General features: G+C 37.9%; 3 protein-coding genes across 3 annotated transcripts; 2 read left to right on the forward strand and 1 right to left on the reverse strand.

Annotated features, from left to right (window-relative positions):
• The first annotated feature begins 2,709 nt into the window (after positions 1 to 2,709).
• LOC141605370 (uncharacterized) lies at positions 2,710 to 12,151 on the forward strand. The gene is made up of 10 exons (XM_074424094.1): positions 2,710 to 7,276; positions 7,947 to 8,130; positions 8,215 to 8,362; positions 8,460 to 8,592; positions 8,855 to 8,929; positions 9,205 to 9,295; positions 9,438 to 9,708; positions 9,801 to 9,843; positions 9,919 to 10,022; positions 10,736 to 12,151. The coding sequence occupies exons 1-10, from the start codon at positions 2,884 to 2,886 to the stop codon at positions 11,237 to 11,239; spliced, it is 5,946 nt and encodes a 1,981-aa protein (XP_074280195.1). The 5' UTR covers positions 2,710 to 2,883; the 3' UTR covers positions 11,240 to 12,151.
• Positions 12,152 to 12,820: 669 nt separating this feature from the next.
• Positions 12,821 to 14,183, forward strand: LOC141605372 (NAD(P)H-quinone oxidoreductase subunit M, chloroplastic). The gene is made up of 2 exons (XM_074424096.1): positions 12,821 to 13,400; positions 13,877 to 14,183. The coding sequence occupies exons 1-2, from the start codon at positions 12,954 to 12,956 to the stop codon at positions 14,054 to 14,056; spliced, it is 627 nt and encodes a 208-aa protein (XP_074280197.1). The 5' UTR covers positions 12,821 to 12,953; the 3' UTR covers positions 14,057 to 14,183.
• Positions 14,184 to 14,869: 686 nt separating this feature from the next.
• On the reverse strand, positions 14,870 to 19,472 carry LOC141605371 (uncharacterized). The gene is made up of 5 exons (XM_074424095.1): positions 19,178 to 19,472; positions 17,624 to 18,852; positions 17,110 to 17,332; positions 15,642 to 15,724; positions 14,870 to 15,289 (listed from the first exon to the last, which is right to left on the reverse strand). Exons 2-5 carry the CDS (start codon positions 18,830 to 18,832, stop codon positions 15,212 to 15,214), a joined length of 1,593 nt encoding a protein of 530 aa, XP_074280196.1. The 5' UTR covers positions 18,833 to 18,852; positions 19,178 to 19,472; the 3' UTR covers positions 14,870 to 15,211.
• Positions 19,473 to 19,911: the final 439 nt, after the last annotated feature.

A 19,911-nucleotide genomic window follows, 5' to 3' on the forward strand; every position in this document is an offset into this window, starting at 1 on the left:
ATTTAATATACAAAAATCATTTAAGAATATAGATAATATCTTTTAATATTATAGATAAATGAACTAAATTAATTTATAGATAAATGAATTAAATTAATGCCATGTAATAATAAATTAATACCGGTTAACAAAATGAGCGGAAAAAGGGGGATTGTCGTTGTCGGTAGAAACAGTGATGATAAGAGACGGGGTAATTGGGTATGAATGTGTATGTGGCATTTGGGTTATGGGGCTGAGGTGGGCTTCAAATGTCTGTGTGACTTTTTTTTATCCTACGTGGCATTGTCTACGTGGACTTAATTGGACATTTTAGGATAGCCTTTTAATAGTATTTATAGATTTTATGGTTTCAACTAAAAAATATTATTAGTAGCTTTATAATCCAAATTATTGGATTTTTATTTACTACATATAAGACCTTTTAACTACTATCTCTATGGTTAATGAAGAGTTAGATGGACAAATTGTACGATTTAAATGATGAGAGTAAATTGTTAATTAATTTTTATAATTTAAATCATGATCGGTATTATGATTTCCATCAAAAAATATTAGTAAATCTTATGAAGAATTTTAATAAATAAGTCCGATGTAGCCTTAATATTAACCAATATAAAAATGACCCGTGAATTAAAATTAGATGTTTTAAGTAGCCTTTTAACTATATTGTATTTTTTTTTTACAAAAACAGTTATAAAAAAAATAATTTACTAAGATCCTCTAAATTCGAATTAAAAACTAAAAATGTTTTGTTTTTATATCAAGTGAGACAATTACGTACCAAATAATTTTTAATATCATTAGAACATGGTTCAAGGACGGATATCAAGTTTTTGTTCAACTAAATCCTTCTGTTGCCTACACATTTTCCATGTAGTTTTTTTTAACACACTATGTTAATATTATGAGAAGACAAAGGAAGCATAACCTACAAAATAGAATAAGAAACAAACATGCATCTAACGATAATTCAATTAATCTTGTAATAGGGTTTACATAAAGATAATATAAAATAAATCTATCACAAAGTGATATTAGTGGATAAATTATAAAAAACTGTGCATTTTACAATAAGCTTATATAAATTACACAAACAAAACTCGTAGAACATACCTTATGTATAACGTAATTAACTGCACAATCCAACTTTGCAATAATAAGAAAATTGTACCATTCCATCTGCAAAAATAAATCAAGGTGAGAAATATAAATTGACATCAATAAAAGTTATTTAAACAATACCAAATAAAACACAAGTCTTATTATGATATAACTTTATTTTTTTCACAAATGCAAATGATTAATAAAAATTATATGCAATGGAAAGTTTCAATAACATATGAATATGCCAAAAGGTTAGAAAAAGAGGGTAAAAAATAAAAGTGCTTATTTTAAAGACTTTACTTATATTAACTTAGCATCAAATAAGGAGTTAAATTTTAGGGGAGAACGGAATCATCAAAAAGGAAAAGGAAGAGCTAAAGAGAAAAGGAAGAGTTAGAGATGAATAAGGGGTCATAAACATGATAATAAGTATTCTATCTTAATTCTATGAATGAATATTATTAATTAGTCACATATTATCAAATGAAAGTTTCTTAGTGATTCTACGTTGTCGCATGTCTTATACATATGCTCAAGGTAACCTTTTTATATTATTGTATAGATATGACATGTAGATTATGATAGGTAATTTAGCATGCCTTTAAGTTAGATATATAGATTTTGTATTTAGATTATATAGTTATTGATTTTACATACATAAATATGGAGCAAGGAGAGATGTAATGTAAAAGGTTTGCATGAGAGTGGTTTATAAATTATCTTATGAAATTAAAATAAGACATATTGTTGATGGTTGATAGTTTGGCTTACTTTTTAATTATATTTATAGATTATTATTATTATTATTATTATTATTATTATTATTATTATTATTATTATTATTATTATTATTATTATTATTATTATTATTATTATTATTAAATCCACTTTGCATGAGAGTGATTTAAAAATTATCCTATGAAATTAAAATTATCTAAATTTAGTTTTTACCATTAATTATGAGAGTAACTTTTAAATGTGGAATTGATAATTTTTTTTTTCATGTGTACTACTATGTTAGTAATTCCATGTGGACTATATTTTGCCACGTCACAATTAATTGTTGCCATGTCACATTTGTCTATGTGGCGTTTAATGTCTAGCCTTTTAATAATATTTATAGATTAGAGGTAGAAGTAGGAACGCGAGCCGTTGAGATGGCACAACTCAGCACGGTCCATGACCCATTTTAGCACAGCACGAGATTGACATGGTCTAGCATGCACGACACACCATGGGCCCTGGGCCGAAGTTTGAGAAAAAAGACTGTGCCTAGCCAAGGCACGACATGCTTGAGCACTCCCAAATTACAAAGAAATAAGGTTAAGTAGAAGAATTGTTTGGGCACGATCAAACATGACACGGCAAGTTGTGGGCTGTGTCTAGGCTGCCATTTCATTTCACCGGCACGACACGAAGTCCACATTCGTGGGCCTGCATCGTGCCATTTTCTCCTCCAAATACGATGAACTGACACAAAACATAACCCAACACGGTCCACTTCCATCTCTACTTATTAGTAAGAAGATGGGCCCAATAACAATGAATGTGTCCATCATCATTATCTAATCCGATTCTTATTCTAGTTTCCCAAGTTGTCAAAGGCAACATCTTAATATCCTATATCCAATATTCCTTGCAATCCTAAGGTCTCCGATTCACACAATTCAAGTCAAAAACAGCAAGAGCAAGAGCAAGAGCAAGAGAGAGAGAGACAAATAGAGCAGCAACCAAACGTACGCCATACAAACTTAGAAAGAAACCTCCCCGCACTCAATTATGAACCACCACCACCACCATCACCACCGCTACAACCACCATCGCGAGGGCAATTTCGTCAATACACCCATTCCCCACCCCCAGCCCCACCCCGAGGGCAACTTCGTCAATTCTCCCTTTCACCCCCACCTCCATCGCGAGGGTAATTTCGTCAATTCACCCATTCACCACCACCACCACCACCCTCCTTTTCCTCCTCCTCCTCCTCATGATATCGTTTACGATGATCGTAATCGATTCAATTACCGCGAACCTCTGCCGCCGCCGCCACCAATTAGGGTTTCGCCGCTTCCTCCGCTTGTTCACAGGCAAGTTGATTTTCACGATTTTCTATCTCCTCCTCCTCCTCCCCAATCTTCTCAATTTGTTAATAGATTTACTAATGATTTTCGTAGTCCAAGGTTTAGTGCTGAATTTGACGTAGATTCGCGTAGGAGAGATTTTAATCTAGGGGTTGATAGAGGTGAATTGCGTAGTTTTCCTGTTTATGATGATGATATGAGGAGGAGTATGGATGTTGTTGAGAGGGATGGATTCGGTCGTAGCTTTGTTAATGATGATTGGAGGAGTAGGGATGTTGTTGAGAGAGACGGATTACGCCGTGACATGGCTTATGATGATTGGAGGTTTATGAATGATTTTGAGAGGGAAGAGTTGGTACATCGTAGAATGGATGAACGGATGAGGATTAGGGATGATCTTGAGAGGAAAGAGTTGCTTCGTCAAAGGGATATGGTTGAGAGAGATGAATTTCTTTGTGATCGAGTTGACTATGAGCGGAGAATTATGAGCAATGGTTTCTATCATGATTTGGATCGCCCAGAGGTGTTGTTTAAGGACTCTGAGTGGGGTTTAGGCAGTAGAGATTATGGTAGAGGTGAAGTTTTCGACCACAGAGGGCCAACTAGGGATGAGAATGTGCCGGGGTATAGTGGCAGACATGGTGGATTTGATGCTAGGTATGATGTTTCACGTTCCCCTATCAGGTTTCAGGGTATTGACATTGCAGCTGAGAAAAGGTTTCCTGTGTTATATGAGGAGCGAATAAACCATCGAATGTATGATGATGGAGGAAGGAGAGAGAGGGAAAGGTCACGAGAAGATTTGCAAGAGTGTGATGATCATACAGCAAGGACAAATTCATCCCGAAAGAAGAGTGCTTTTCTAAGATTACAGCCAGCAATACAAGATAATAGTGATTACAGGAATAGGTTGGGTAACACCACTTCAAGTCCACATAAGGGTAAGAAGACTTGTGTCGAGAGTTTAGGTCAAAGCTGGAGCAAGGACAAATTTTTAAGCCCACTTAACTTGGATGTGTCATTTAAGTCGAACACTTTGGTAGCCAAGGTAATCTCCGGAACTCCTTCGAGTTCTGAGATGGATGGTAATAAAAATTTGGGTGTGAGTGATCTTGATACTATGATAGTAAGTGAGAGTCAGAGTCCTTTGAAAGCGCGGCGTTCTAGGAATCGTGGAAATAATTCCCCAATGCCGAAAAAGGAAGATAAAGAGCTCAGGGTTTCCCCTATTTTAATGAAAGTGGGTATACGTAAAGTTGCAGAGGCGCCTGATAACAGTTCAAAGTCGTCTTCCAGTGGGTGTAGTAGCTTGTCTGGAGGTGATAATACTTATTGTAAGGCATCTCATGAAGGTGAGGTTTTGAGCAAGGATGAGAAGAGAGATGGTATTTGTAAGGTGTCTTCGCCTAGTATTAGAAGAAAAAGGAAAGCTGTTAATCTTATTTCGTGCTTATCTGCTTCAGTGGCAACTAATTTGGACTCTGGAGTGGATGTGGATAACTCAATCAGTAGCCCATCAGGTGGTTCTATGTCTGATGCACCAGGATCTCTGGAACCTGGATGTATGCAAGATGAGCCACAACTATCTAATTTAGACGATGATGTAATAAAATCAATAGATAAGTGTAGTTCTGATATTGACACTAAGAAGGGTGTTGGCCAGCATCAAGGATCAGCTTTGGCGCTTATTGGTCATGGAAATGCGGATGGATCTTCAGAACCTTTGGTTGTGTCTGTAGGAGATAACATTGGTAAGGTTGATATTTGTTGTGGACATCCAGAGTCAAATGATTCTCGAGCTGCGATGAATTCTATTACTTGTGTGGCTGACGCCGCAATCATGACTGAAAACAGGCCATATTTGGCTAATTCTAATGTTAATGTTTATGAACCTCGTGGATTATCACCCGAATGTGATATTCAGTTTAGCAATGGGCAGATAGATGGTGATGATAATGAGGCTGAATTGAGGCATTCAGGTGATGAAATAAAATTGGCTTACTCTCAAAGTAATGTATCGAATGATGATATTCCTTCTACTGATTGTGTTACGTCAACAACTATTTCTGACATGGAAGTTACGCATGACATTCAGGAGCAACATTGTACAGGTGCAGGTACCATCTTAGTCAATGATGAAACCAGAAAAAGAAGAAAGATATCTTCAAAGGCTTTTGTGTCCATGGGAGGTAGCTTAGGTCATCTAGCTTTGCCTTCTGTTAAGGAAGACATATTTTCACTTGATAGGATCCAGGTTTCCGCTGTAGATCCAAAAGATTATCCATGTAATTGTGGCAAAGAAAGGAAAACGATTCTACTTGATTCAGTTTTTGTTGGTACTTCTGTCTCTGAGAGCTGTGATTTTTGTGCATCTGCTAATGCTTTGAAGTCCATTGCTAATGGACCCTTGTATTCCGTTGATTATTCTGAACAAGCAGCAGGAGGGCTTGAAATATCTAACTCGTTAGTTCCTTCTGCCCTCGAAGTGGGTGAAGCAACCAATAATTTACTGACAAATATAAGCGTCTTGGGCAACTGTTCAAAAGTGGAAGTCCAGCAGATAGATTTGCACTCACCAGTAGAGCAAATAGCAGCATCTGGGTGCAACAGAAAAGACGATGATGATCTAATGGACGTTGGGGATTGTCTTGGAGATGAGCCGATTAGGCCAGTTTCTAAAGTTGAATTGGCTGATAAATATACAAATAGTGGTGTGCACTGCAAAAGACAAAGTGCAACAGGAATGAATCATGCTGTGGGCTTGAATGATGGCAGTAATAGGAGTAATCTTACTGCAAAGGGCAACATGGCTTCTCCGGAAATAGTGACTAGTAAAGCTGTCATGTTGAATAAACAATCAAAGGTGAACTCTCTTGTAGGTTTCTCCCCGGTTACTTCGGTTTTTGGCATCTCTAGTCCAGCAATCCATGCAACCTCTGATATAATTGGTGGGGCTGGCGAGAAAAGTGAGTCCTCGAAGTCTCTAGGAGCTTTGAACTCGCAGTCCAATCTACTACATGGAGGATTTCAGAAGGATGTTAATCCTGGCAAGTCGGCAGCATCAAGTAATTGGCCATTCACAAAGAAAGCTGCATCTTTGCCTTTAAAACGTGCCAGTGAAGCAATGCCTATTCCAAGCTCTGCGAGCAGACGGTTTAGCTGGAGAAACGAGCTATCTCACGGCAAAACAACTCTTTCTTCCAGTCAGACTCCTGTCACTGTGTTTTCTAAGACCATCGGTGCAAAACCCCGGACGTGGCATCGTACTGATAACCCTGTAGCTTCAAACCCAATTGTGAAGAAGCCTTCTTCATCCACAGCAACCCCACAAAGGCCTCCATACGGAAAATTCTTAAAAGTTCAGGATACATCTTATATTCGTAAGGGTAATAGTCTCGTAAGAAATCAACCTGTAAGTACAACAGCGTTGGGTCCTTCTGCCATTAACACATCCAGTAATCAGGCGAAGCTAATCGATATAAACAAGAATGCGAAGCTGAAGGGCTCTGGAACAGCCAACTCTATCAAATCACCTGATCGCTTGATTACAGGAGGGCAACACAGTCCCATCGAAATGGCAAATATCCCTCCATCACCATGTAGTGAGAATACATCAGATTGTAATATTGCATATGTCGGAAACTGTACATCTCCACTACAAGTAGAGCGGTTTCAAGGGATGGACAACAAAGTTGCACTCAATGCAACTCAGACTACATTGTGTCTATCTGGAAATCCGGAATCTGTTCTTGACCGAAGTTTGGAGGATGCCGATAACTTCAGTGATGGAGTTCTACAGGCCTTAAATGTGAAGAAGGTAGTCTACATAAAGCGCAAGGCAAATCAGTTGATTGCAACTTCTACTCCACCTGAATTGTCTGATCGTGATGTGGACAAAAAATTAGGCTTATCTTCAGATAATAGTTACTATAAGAGAAGAAAGAACCAACTCATTAGAGCTTCTTCTGAAAGCAACATCCAGAAGATGGTTAGTGCAGCCGATGATAATTCCAACTCACAGACGCAGAAGCCTTTCAGTGTGTACTCCTACAGAAGTGCTTCTAAAGGACTATCATCTACATCTAGACCAGGTATAAGTATTAATTTTGGGCATGGTATAATGTCAAATTAAACCATTCTCTGGCAATTTTGTTTTGTGTTACGCTACTTTGAAGGTCTATTCTTGATTTAGTTCATCGATTGCCTTTACTTCAAGGGACATTAAATACTACTGGTAATATTTTTTGAAGTTTATGATAATTGGATGAAATTATAGGGCCTCTTTACTAGCTATGTTGCTTCAGCTCTTCGGTTTTGAGTATGCCTTTCTCGTGTCTGACACGACAGTACGACACTAGTATATGGGTAATTGGGTATGGAATCCTTACCCGATACTTCCACTACTGGAGACAGAAAGAGAGTCTTGCATGACAAAGATAAAGGAGGGGGCGGCCTTATGAAGCATATAATATGAATCTTTATGACTGTTCTTACTTCTTAGCCTAATGTGTCAAATGTCTCTGCTACTTTAAAACTTTAATTTTCATTTTTTTTTCAATTCATTTTCTGTTCTTTAGGCGTGTCCCTGGCATCCTTATTTGAGGACAGGATTACAGTGTCTCAAAATCGAAGTCATGGAGAGTCTGACATTTGGTTTTGTGCCTGAGTCTGTTTTCTATTTCATGGCTGATGATTGTCTATTTATTGTTGCTTTATGTAATTTGATGTCAACATCTAAACACACCTGTCTGCTGTATGCAGTTAAATCTCTGAAAGTTTCACTGGTCTGGAAATTGGGTGATGCCAAGTCCTCTGATAAAGGCTCTGAGCCAGTGAGAACAAAACAATTACTGTCGCACCTTTTGCCTTGGAAAAGAACTACTTACAGGAGGAGTGTGTGGCGAGCCTCAGCCAGCTCTTCTAGTTCTTCCTCTTTGATAAAGCCGTATGCCGTCTTTTTTCTGATTCTACCTCAGTGAACCTACTTGTTTATTCTACTTCTGAATTATATTTTTGTCTGCAAATTTAGTCGTAAGCTGCTGACCTCAAGAAACCAGGCTGTTCTTTACGTGAGATCGGGTCGTGGTTTTTCTCTAAAAAGGTCTAAGGTGATCAGTCTTGCCGGATCTTTAAAATGGTCAAAGTCCATGGAGAAGCGTTCCAAGAAGGTTGATGAGGTTGGTCTTTATTAATTGTTTTGTTGTAGTTGCCAAGTCTATGATAAATCTATTAGTCGTACATTTATTTACTTCACTAGTTTTTTCTCAACATCAGGAAGCTGCCCTTGCACTCGGTTTGTTGGATTCTACGGCAAGACACAAAACCGGTGCTTCAGGTGCCAGTTCTGAAGCAGATTGTGGGAAGCTTTCTTCTCATAAGTCAGTTCATGGCTTGAAACTGCATCCAGGTAGGCGAAGCAGTTGGAATAGCAAGGAATTGTGTCTGATTTATTTGTCAAAACAAATATCAAGGATTTGATTTTCCCTTTAGTTTCTTAGAAGTGGCATTTGTTTCCTATGGATTGGTAAAAGTCATTTGTTTTCCGAGAAATGTCTCTTTTTTTTTTTTTTTTTTTTTTTTTTTTTCATGAACTACAAATCAGCAAGGGATTTTTGTTGCTGTTATAGTTATCATATGAATGCACTAGTAACATATCCTTCATCCTACAGGAGAGCGAATATTTCGTGTTGGATTGTTCAAATACCGTATGGATCCCTCAAGGCGGACACTTCAGAGAATTACAGGTTCTAGATATCTATTACTTCTCTTTTACTAAAGTGAATATGAGAATATCTGATTGTCAGTGTCACTTGACTAGGAGCTGCTCTGTAATTCCACTGTTTTGGCGTTTTCCTCGTCTTCTCATGGGTTTGAACTTAGTGAATTGTGATTACTCGAATTATGGACTAATTCACTGCTAGAATATTTAAATTATGTTGTGTATTTTTTTTGTTCTTTTCTGTCTTCGTAGCTTGATTATTTTCTTCTAAATGTGATCTAACAATAAATTTCTGAATAGACGAGGAAGCACCGGACTCAACCACTTCTAAGACCGAAAAATCTGCTAGAAAATCATATATGCCAAAGAGACTACTGATTGGAAGTGATGAGTATGTGACTCCATGCTTTCCTTCTGTAATCAATAAGATGTTGCTACTTGCTAGTAGTTATGTGCAGGAACTGATTGTTTGGAACAAACCCGCTTACGCTGATAGTGCTCTGCTTTGGATGAATGTCTTTACCGCTTCGTAGGTATGTCAGGATTGGCAATGGGAACCAACTTGTTAGGGATCCAAAGAGACGTACTCGCATTTTAGCTAGTGAAAAAGTTCGATGGAGTTTGCACACTGCTAGGCTGAGATTAGCCAAAAAACGGAAGTTCTGCCAGTTTTTCACTAGATTTGGCCGATGTAACAAGAGTGAAGGAAAATGTCCTTATATCCATGATGCCTCCAAGATAACTATCTGCACGAAATTTTTGAAGGGTTTGTGTACTGATCCAAAGTGCAAATTGACTCACAAGGTTCATCAACTTATTCCTCTCTAGTAGAACGTATACTGGCAATATAGCAGGTTTGACTCTTTAAAAGCTTATTGTTTTTTTCTTCTGTGCAGGTCATTCCTGACAGAATGCCGGATTGTTCATTCTTTCTTCAAGGTGGTTTACCGTCTTTGGCATTTGCTTGATGTGTTTACCGAAGATGCATAATATGTTAACATTGTGTATTTGCAGGCTTATGCTCCAACGAAAGTTGTCCTTACAGACATGTGAATGTAGATTCAAACGCATCAATTTGTGAGAATTTTTTAAGGGGTTATTGTGCTGAAGGAAATGAGGTAATTGTAGCATCTTCATTTGCATGTTCTATTCCAATATTGTCTAACGATGTGAAGCTTTTCTATTTAAGTTCATAGTCTCCTTAATTCCTTATGGTGTTGTGATCTTATTATTTCCTACAATGAGTTTTAACTTATGCCTATCCTGGTCAGTTGACCTAACCTGATCCGAATCTGAAGAAGTATAACCCAAAGTAGACTTCAACCTGAATCAACCCTAGCGGAAACAACCTGGCCCAAATATCACCTTAAAAGCACTAGAAACAATCTGAAATGACTAATTTGAAACCAGTATCTAAATATTCAAGACTCAAAATAACCTGAATGACGTAATCTTCAACCACCCTACCCAAAATGATTGTGGTTCATTCAGGTATAGGGTTGTTCATTCGTGTTCTTGTTTTCCTTGTTGCGCCTTATAGTTTGGTATGTTCATGAGCTGAGACAGAGAAATTGTTTAACTTCAAATTTAACAAAAAATACTTAAGGAACAATTTATTCTTTCATCATTAGATTTGTAGCCAAATATACTTTCATAAGAGTACACGTCGTAATATTTTTAAATCATATATTTGAGAGATATTGAAGAGAGAAATGAGTGTCTTAAAACGTGAGAGTGACATATATAAAAGAAACAGACGGACTATATGCTTAAATACAAATTACAGAGTTGTAAAATAAACAGGACAAACCCATTTCTACTTTTGTTGCAGTGCCAGAAGAAGCACAGTTACCTCTGTCCTGAGTATGAGGCAACTGGTAGCTGTCCTCAAGGGTCTAAGTGCAAACTTTACCATCCAAAGAAAGGCTCTAGTAAGAAAGGAAAGCTTTCAGAAGATCAGAGAAATATTAGGGGGCGGTATTTTGATCCTGGGCTCACAGCTACTGTATCCAAGCGTGAGACTGAGACTGCCATCCTTGAAAAGGATGTTACACTTTCGAACAATGTAGTTCTCGAAGGAGGAGATCTGGGTGATTTTATCAGCCTTGATGTTAGCGATGATGAGGCAGGAGAGACTATTTATCCTTCTAGTGAAGCGACTTATTTACCCGAGTTTGTTCAACCAACGAACAGTTGTGTACTTTCTAGAGAAGATTTGGGTGGTGACTATATGAATAAGGAGGTGATGTATTTGTCTGAATTCGATGTTCTGATTTCTGTTTCGGACAGTGTTGATGAGTTGGCAAAGCCTCTGTGCATTTTGGACACACAGTAAGAAATTATTTCAAGAACCAGAGAAATATCAGGAGGCAATATTTTGTTTCAGTCCTCAGAACTGTTGCAAAATCTGACACAGCTGTGTTTGAGGAGGATGACGATCTTAAGAAAGGTGATTTAGCCTTCAAATGACATGTGGCCCTTAATGTTAGGGATGAAGAAGCAGCAGAAAGATAAGCGCCAAATAGAAGTGAACCTGGCTGCCGACTTGATCCTTAGAAATCTCAGTGGTAAGCTCTTGGTGAGGTAACAAAGGCTCTGCACGACTCGGAAATCTACACTGGGCTAGGATAGAATTCACCAAGGAATGGAGAATGGGTGGCCACCAGTGGTACTTAATTGGAGTACTGCTCTCGTGTTTTGAAGGTGATTTGGCCTTTGAATGATATTGTCGGTCCTTGATGTTAGGGATGGAGGCAGCAGAAAGGAAGACACAGATTGTCGAATTGATGTCCTGAAGTCTCGGTTGGAAGATCTTGGCGAGGTAACAAAGCTTCTGCACAACACGAAACTCTGCATTGGGGTAGGATAGAATTTGCCAAGGAACGGAGAATGAGATATCCACCGAGTGGTACTTAATTCGAGTATCTCACCCTCTCACGTGGGTTTTAAAATATATCCCTTAATTTGTGACTTTGAACAGAGGCCATGTGAAAGGGTGATTCCGAATTGAGTATTGCTTGGTGTGCATATCACACTCTTCTTCCTTGTCTTTGGCTTAAGATTAGTTTCTTTAGTTTTCTTTTTGTTTGTTTAGGGTGAGGGTGAGGGTGAGGGTGGGGGGTCTAGGTCTAGGTATAGTCTTTTGTTATCCTTCCATCTTGTAAGGTCTCGTTCTATACTCTCGTAGGAGTTGTATGTATTGTTTTGTACAATGTACTTGGGTTATTAAAATGAACACATTTTACAACAGCGTGTAGCTTTTCGCTAATTATATGCTTTCCATTTCCAAAGAGTGGTTCTGAGATGTCGAACTATTTTTGGAAGCCGCTCAGCTCAACTACTGCTCAAGTGCTTGCTGTTTTGGGTCTGGTCTTTCACTTATTAAAAGCCGTCATGGAGGAGGAAGCGATCTCATGATTAGTGTCAACTTACACCACCCTAATTAAGTACTCTGTGATCATGAGGAATTATATGAGATTACGAGCTATGACATGAGTAACTTCATTTTCGTGTTCATGAACAAAAAAACACACGAATTATTGCAAAACTTTTGTATCTTGCTTCACAATTGCTGCAGTCCAAATGTGAGCAGATTTTTTTTGTTGTATTAGACGTTATTATTGATTTTAAATATTTGTGAGATTGAGGCAATCATGCATGGGTGTTTGTGCGAAATGTTGACGATTAGATGGTGGTGGTGTGATACACGCGACTTGGGTTCAAATCCATCCGCTTTCAAAATCGACCATCATATCTCTCTCCCGAACCAGGGCAATTCATTAATATTCGAAGTAAAAGAGTCGTCATTCCCTACTAGTGCTAAACTGGATGGCGGAATCGGGCCAAGTACCAACTCCAATAGAGTACAAAGATCTACCCAAAACATGTATCCTAAAAACTGAACCACCAATCTTATATCTTATCCTCAAATAGAGGTCTGAATGCATTGGCCTTACAAGAGTATCATCAAACACACAAAAAGATGATCACATAAACAACACCTTCAAAATTCGACGACAAATAAAGCACCAAGACAAAGTAAATAAATAATGGCAGGGGCTTCATCATACTACATAGCTTCAACAAATCTGCCCATAGCTTCTTGGAAGAGTAATGGAACCAAAAGGGCACAATTTAAGAGCCTTGGCTTCCGAATTTCAGCACAGCAAGCCGAGGTGAAAGAATCAGAGCAAGGGAAAACAGTTGGCGAAGATGAGCAGCAAACAATAAAGCAGAAAGTACTTCAGCCGGTTGAACCACAAATTAACGTTCAGAACAGGAATATGGGTAGAGAATATGGAGGGCAGTGGCTTAGCAGTGTGACCCGCCATGTTCGCATCTATGCTGCTTATATTGACCCCGAAACCTGCGCCATGGATCAGACCCAGATGGATAAACTCACCCTTATTCTCGATCCTGGTGAGGAATTTCTGTGGACTGATGAAACCTGCAATAAGGTTTATTCCTACTACCAAGAACTAGTTGATCACTATGAGGTATTACATGCTCTCTCAGTTTTTCAGCTCAGCTTAATTTACTTGTGAACATAGATCACAATAGACTTGTCAAAAAGGTCGGGTGGGTCGTGTGGATGCAGGCAAATAATTGCAGATGTGCTGTTTTGGGTCAAATACAGATATGGGTCATGATAAGTCACAGTACAGGTCAAAACAGATTCTCACTTTGTATGTACGATTTTTAATAAAAAAACTTTTATTCCCTTCATCCTAATCATTTGTTTACCTTTGATTAAAATACCCTTTAATAATTATTTGACAAATATTTTTCATTTCCGGGTAGTTTCCAGATCAGTCGGCCAGGGGTCAAGATTTATGAGTTTATGATCCTAAAAAAGCAGATCAGGTCAAATGCAACCAGATTTATGACCCTAGATCACAGACATGTCAACAGTCCTTATATTCGTGACGTGGCTGGAAATTCTGACATTCAGTCTTTGATTATAATGCAACAGGGTGCACCACTGACAGAATACACGCTCCGTCTCATTGGTTCAGACATAGAGCATTACATAAGGAAGATGTTATATGATGGAGAGATCAAATATAACATGAACTGCAGGGTATTGAACTTCAGTATGGGAAAACCAAGAATGAAATTTAACAGCAGTGAGATCGAAAATGTACAGGAATAATGACAGTTGCAAACATGAATGCTCAGATGTATAAGAATATTGTTGCTGTTATAACATATAGAAACCATTCAGGAAGAATTTAACCATACATGGTTGTTTGCTGTGCATAATGTGACCCCTTGATCCACGGTACTGTTGTTTATTGAGAAACTGCACTACTCCAATCAGCTTGACAAGAAGTCTCGTAAACTTCCACTTGTAACCCTCACCGGTAAGCTCAGGTAGTTTAGCTAGCAAATGTCGTCTAGAGTAGTACTTATGACTTGGGCTCAAGACTAGGTAGCAACCCTTTGGCCCCCTTTACAAAAAAAAAAAAGTGTGTCCAAGGTAACCTCAAAGTGCTCGTTTTTTTCGACATTTGTAAGAGTTCTGGAAAATATTGTCAAATATTAAGGTGTAAACTATCGATGCCATTAAAGGCATAGTTTATCCAACCACCTAAATACAATAGTATAACCACAGTACCTCAAAGTCTTGCGCGTGTGGGGGTAAGGGGTTTAATATATTCGCAACCTTACCCGTGTGTTGAAATCATACAGAAATAATGTTTTGTGGGGGTAAGGGGTTTCATATATCCCAAATATCAGTTCATAAGTGAGCAATTAGCGATACCTTACTATAAAGCTTGTCTTGCTACCATCATCGGAGATTTACATACGTTTGATTAGCTAAATGAATGGCACTGCAACATACGTCTGACATTTTGTTTATCAGAAGAGTCGCTTTATTTCTGAAAAAGTTTCGTTCAAATGCTACATCATTGATAATGCTCATGTGGGAATTAGAGCAAGGAAAAATCAATATCATGTGGATACCTAGAATATAATCAAATATAATAACCATGTGCAATGCTAATTTTTAAAAGAGAGAATATCAGTTAAACGACATCAAGGAAAACGCCCATGTACAAAGAGACACTAAGAGGGTGATGCACAGACATCCATACCCAAAATGCGTAATCTTATTTATAAAGAGAAAAAACGACGAGTGCCGATTCTGTTGCAGCATGTGAGTCCAGCTATACAAAAGATTCAAAAGTGAAATTTTAACTCCTGAAAGATATTGCCACTCACATGTACAGCAAAAAGATGACATTACGGTTAAACGGTGGCAGGTGTCACAAAATGCTGTCTACCTGACAAGGCGAAAGAGTCGTCAAGGTAACACAGGATCAGGAATTAACATCTTACGACATTTGGGCGACCATGGCTGAGGGATCTCGTGAGGAACGTTCTGAAGAAAAAAATTAACACTCATCGTCAGAAGGCAGCCATGGAAATAGCATAAAGTAAGTTTGTGTGCACGAAACGGGGAGGCAAGTAGTGAATTTTCTGACAGTTCATACTTCTCATATTTTCAAGCCACAAGGTTAAAGTAGACTTTTGTTATTTTGACAAACAAAGCTTGGTAAAATGTACATAAAAAGGCAGTAAGACAGGAACAGTCAATCACCAGTTGTCTATCTATAAAGAAATTGAAGAAATTAAAAGATTATTGTTTATTTGATAAATATTCGATTTCACAAGATTGTTCTCAGAATAAGGCAATACAGAACCAACAAAGAATCAATGTAAGAACACCGTACCTGCAAGTAGAACCAAAGCATCCGCAGAAAATTCAAAACCTTAAGGGGATCTGATTTAACTTTCTTTATCTCATCTTTCAAGTCTGGTATCAAAACAATCAGATATATCAGAGATGACAACCTATTTGTTTAAAGAAATAATGCAGTTCTTAATCAATAAACAAAATGAGAAAACGTCCAAGGTTTCCAACAAAGTAATACTGTAGTCTGTAGATAGCAAGTTACCACTGGCTCTAGGAAAAAAAACTAACACGACCATGGCATTAAATAGCGGTTTGAAGTCGTGATTTCAGAACTCATCTTTTAGGCATGGGTCACTGAGGCGTAATTGTGGCCAATACCACCTCAAAATGTGGCCGTGTAACCTTTATAACTATTGTAAATATAAAAGAAAGGGGTCATTGAGATGTTGTAATTATGCTGTTTTACTATTGTAAATATAAAAGAAGTGGGACCAAAGTTTGAGATGACGAGCATGCAGAAGAGTTTACATGGTAGGCGTCAAATTGGTTTTCTCTCTCCGAGGAGAGAGTGTAAATGGAGAGCAAACAAACGTCTCTCCACTTTTTGCTCTTGGACATGCTCTATGGTTCATTTCAACTAAACTTAAATAGTTACATACTTACATATTTACAAGTTTTGGTTCAAGAAATTCCATGAAACATCAAGTTTCACAATCTTCTGTCAGCCCATATCATATGAGAAGGACCTTACAGGCGCAATTAGCTCAGATTTCCATGCATGTGTCATTGCAAAGTATAGGATTAGCGATAATCATTTTTGCTCCCTATTTTTCTCACTTAATCTGCAGAAACCTTGTACCTCGCCAATTTAAGAGTGGCCAATGTCTTATACCAAAACTTGGAGACCACTGTGTAAGATCTCATCAAGAATATAGGCATGGAATAGTTGAACACAAAGGGCAAGCAGAGAAAGAAGGTGACAGAGAACTGATGACCTCTCAGGAGGGAAATAGTGATTTTCTGGTGAAATTAGGTGATATCATTCTCAAGATAAAAGAAGAGAACCTAGAAACAGCACTATAAATGCATTGCCTCGGAAGTGATATAACATGATTTAGAATTCATGTGAATTTGAAAATATTGTTGGGTTGCGTAAAGGAATTGCAATTCATGTAGGCATTCCCACTTACCTAGGGGGACTAGGTAAGCAACATGGAGGAATTAGAATTCATGGAAAGTTCCAATTCATGTGAATTGGGGTAACCAAACAATATACCATTTTGCATTTCACATGAATTTACATTCCTGTGTTTATTAGTGGGTAAACAAATGACCGCTTACAAGTCAATAAGATATCTTTTGAAACACGATCTGGATTCATTAAAACTAGACAATTTGAATGATTTGACCCACCATGAGATCCCAAGTGCTTCCTCAACCACAATAAGACTAATATAACAATAAAACAAAAGGAAACTCATCAATGATACCAAGAATATACTGACCGGGATATTTATCAAGGTAAGACTTGCCCAAGTTTCCCGGCCTGTAACTTCCTCCACTACGAGAATCCCTGTACATTTGTACCTCTGAGCGATGGGTCATTTCCCTCCAAAGATCATCATACTCCTTTTGGTTAAATGGCTTTCCAAGGATTCTTTGCAACTGTCTCCAAAGCTTTGCATGATTTTTCTTAGGGTCTTTCCCAGTTTTATCACGGACATTGACCTATGTTGAAGCAGATAGCATTACAAATATAACTAAAATTAGATAAAACTATAAGAGTATGGCTATGGTTTAAAATCTCAATTTGAGATTTGATCTTATAATTGGTCGCATATGACCTCAGTCATTGCACCATAAATGCAGTGGACACTATCTTAAAATGTGATTGAGGTAACTTTCAAAACCACGATTTTTATGTCGCGATGGTGTCGGAGTCTAGATTATATACTCTGTGCTTAACATGCTAACACTATGCAGAAGAAAGAGATTCACCACTGCTTAGTTTACACTTACAGTAGCAGAAGTATTCAGCATATCGTGATTGGCTGTTGGAGATAGTGATGTCGGAGTGGTATTTGGTTCAGTAGAAGGGGGAGTGTCTACTGATGGTTGAGAAGAGGAATTGGGCGCTGTAGGATTTTGATTTGGTGGTCTTGGAGCTGCTTCAATATCAGCATCAGTTGCCATCTGTTCAACACCTTCCTCATACAAGATCTGTCGATGATCTCCATATTCATAGACCATTGAATCTCCAACGACCTTAAGACCAGCAAAGAACGACTCGTATGTCTCATCAACTTTTTGTGCCCTGACTCCCTTATTCAGGATGTTACTATCCTGATGAAATCTTCGTGTTTTCTTCTTGATCACTTCTGAACTATCAGCATCACTTTCGTTGACACCTACATTTTCTCTACCAGATCCTAACTCTCTATCACCTTGGAGAGATACTGAAGTTCTCTCAATCTCATCGAGAGGTTCCGTCTTAACATTGCACACAAAAGTAGAATTTTGTTGACCCGGTTTTAACTGACTTTCACCTTCCAACCCCCTCCTCTTCCGCATGTTATAACCATGGGGAGTTCTTAAGGTTTCCCTCTTGTCCGCATCCAAAGAATCATTTTCAACTCCATTCACAAAACCCTGGTTTTTCCGGGCTGATTTTAACTCTTTGTCAGCGTTAAAGCTCCTCTCCTTACTGATAAAGGTACCCCGACGAGATCTTGGAGTTGATCTCTTGATTTTATCAAGTCGATTTCTCTGATTTTTGTCACGGGAACTAGAATATCTCCGGAATGACTTTGACTGTCGGTCAACATCTGAACTCCCTTCATTCCTGCTTGGAGCTTTCCTCCTAGCTAAATCTAAAGGATCGGTCTCGACTTCATACACGACAGGGGAGCTTACACCATGCTCTACCGAGACATCAAGCATATAACCGTTCCCATACGCCTTCAAATTTTTAAAGAACAAAGCATATATTGGATCATCTTCCTCATCATCTTCTCTCAAAAACAAGGAATCCCAATAATATTCTAAATCAACCAAAAATGAAAGATAACTTTCATCCCACTTGCTATTTTCGACATCAACTCGTACCCTTTTCTTACTTTGATTACTAATATCCATATCCATGAGATAATCTGCACCTTCAATGATTGTCTCAAAGAAAGAGGTACCCTTTCCTCTTTTTTTCCCCAAATTGCTATTATTATACTCCATCACTGACAGTTCCAACACTCCTATAATTTGGATGCAATCAAAATAAAAACACATACACTTAAAGTCAGTGGCGGAGCCAGGATTTGACGTTAGGGTAACGGAAATTTCACCCAAATGAAAAGAAAAACACACAAAAGTTTAGTGGGGCGACCGCCCCGGCTAGCCCCTAGATTCACCCAATCAATATATTAAAATTTTCATGCAACAAAAATCATAATCCATGTCAAACCAAATTAAAAATTAGCAATTTCAGTCACAATTATATCTATTTGAACAATGTAGGGCATAAATTACAAGATGATTAAATACCCAGAAGTTAGATTCTCTAATTATGAGAAAAATTACCTTAAAAGGTAGGATTTGATGAATAAAATTAGTGCATGCGTGTTTTCTAATGCTTCTTCCTTACTATGATCGTCTGAATCAGTGGAAAGTTGTAAAATTTGGGAAATTTGATGTTATTGAAGGTATATGGTGATTGAAATTGGTTGGAAAAGATGAAAAGATGATGGATTTTGATCAGAAATTATAGATGAAATTATGCATGATTATTATAGGCAAAAGTGGGGTTTTGGTTTGGAAGCAGACGAAGCAGGTAGTAGTAATACAAAGGGTTAAAGGCAGCATGTTAGATTCAGTCAGTGATTGGTCAGACAGAGAGACTATTTCTCACACTGCCTACTTGACTCTAATTCATTACTCCCTCCATTCAACTCCATTTTACATGTATTTCATTTCCGTCTTTTCAACTCCATTTTACAGGTTTCCTTATTTGGCTAAAAAAATGACAATTCAATCCTTATTGAAAATCTTTATTTACAAAAAATGTCACCCAAACCCCACGCTAATAATCAAGTGCTTGCAGTCTAGTGGTAGACTTGGGGGATAAATCTGTCTCGTATGTTGATTTTCTAGGTTTATTATTTGAATCTCTGGGTTTGTTGCTTGTTTTCCTTTGTTTGTTGTTGGATTCTCTAACTTTATTGATGTTTTTCCGGGTTTGTTGTTTGATTTTCTGGGTATTGAACAATTTTGTCAACAAGCTAATAAAAGTAATTGAATGGACTATATGTTGACAT

This window comes from Silene latifolia, chromosome 10 (genome assembly GCF_048544455.1).
Source record: "Silene latifolia isolate original U9 population chromosome 10, ASM4854445v1, whole genome shotgun sequence".
Classification (NCBI taxonomy): domain Eukaryota; kingdom Viridiplantae; phylum Streptophyta; class Magnoliopsida; order Caryophyllales; family Caryophyllaceae; genus Silene; species Silene latifolia.

What these genes read in the sequence shown, in the direction of transcription:
- LOC141605371 (XM_074424095.1), bottom strand. Translation starts at nt 18,832, where the DNA reads ATGGAGTATAATAATAGCAATTTGGGGAAAAAAAGAGGAAAGGGTACC. An exon ending in TTACCTTGATAAATATCCCG is followed by an intron (nt 15,725 to 17,109) that starts GTCAGTATATTC and finishes TTTTGATACCAG; the next exon opens with ACTTGAAAGATGAGATAAAG. An exon ending in TGCTTTGGTTCTACTTGCAG is followed by an intron (nt 15,290 to 15,641) that starts GTACGGTGTTCT and finishes TTTTTTCTTCAG; the next exon opens with AACGTTCCTCACGAGATCCC.
- LOC141605372 (XM_074424096.1), top strand. Translation starts at nt 12,954, where the DNA reads ATGGCAGGGGCTTCATCATACTACATAGCTTCAACAAATCTGCCCATA. An exon ending in AACTAGTTGATCACTATGAG is followed by an intron (nt 13,401 to 13,876) that starts GTATTACATGCT and finishes ATAATGCAACAG; the next exon opens with GGTGCACCACTGACAGAATA.
- LOC141605370 (XM_074424094.1), top strand. Translation starts at nt 2,884, where the DNA reads ATGAACCACCACCACCACCATCACCACCGCTACAACCACCATCGCGAG. An exon ending in GTTCCAAGAAGGTTGATGAG is followed by an intron (nt 8,363 to 8,459) that starts GTTGGTCTTTAT and finishes TCTCAACATCAG; the next exon opens with GAAGCTGCCCTTGCACTCGG. An exon ending in TGGCTTGAAACTGCATCCAG is followed by an intron (nt 8,593 to 8,854) that starts GTAGGCGAAGCA and finishes TTCATCCTACAG; the next exon opens with GAGAGCGAATATTTCGTGTT.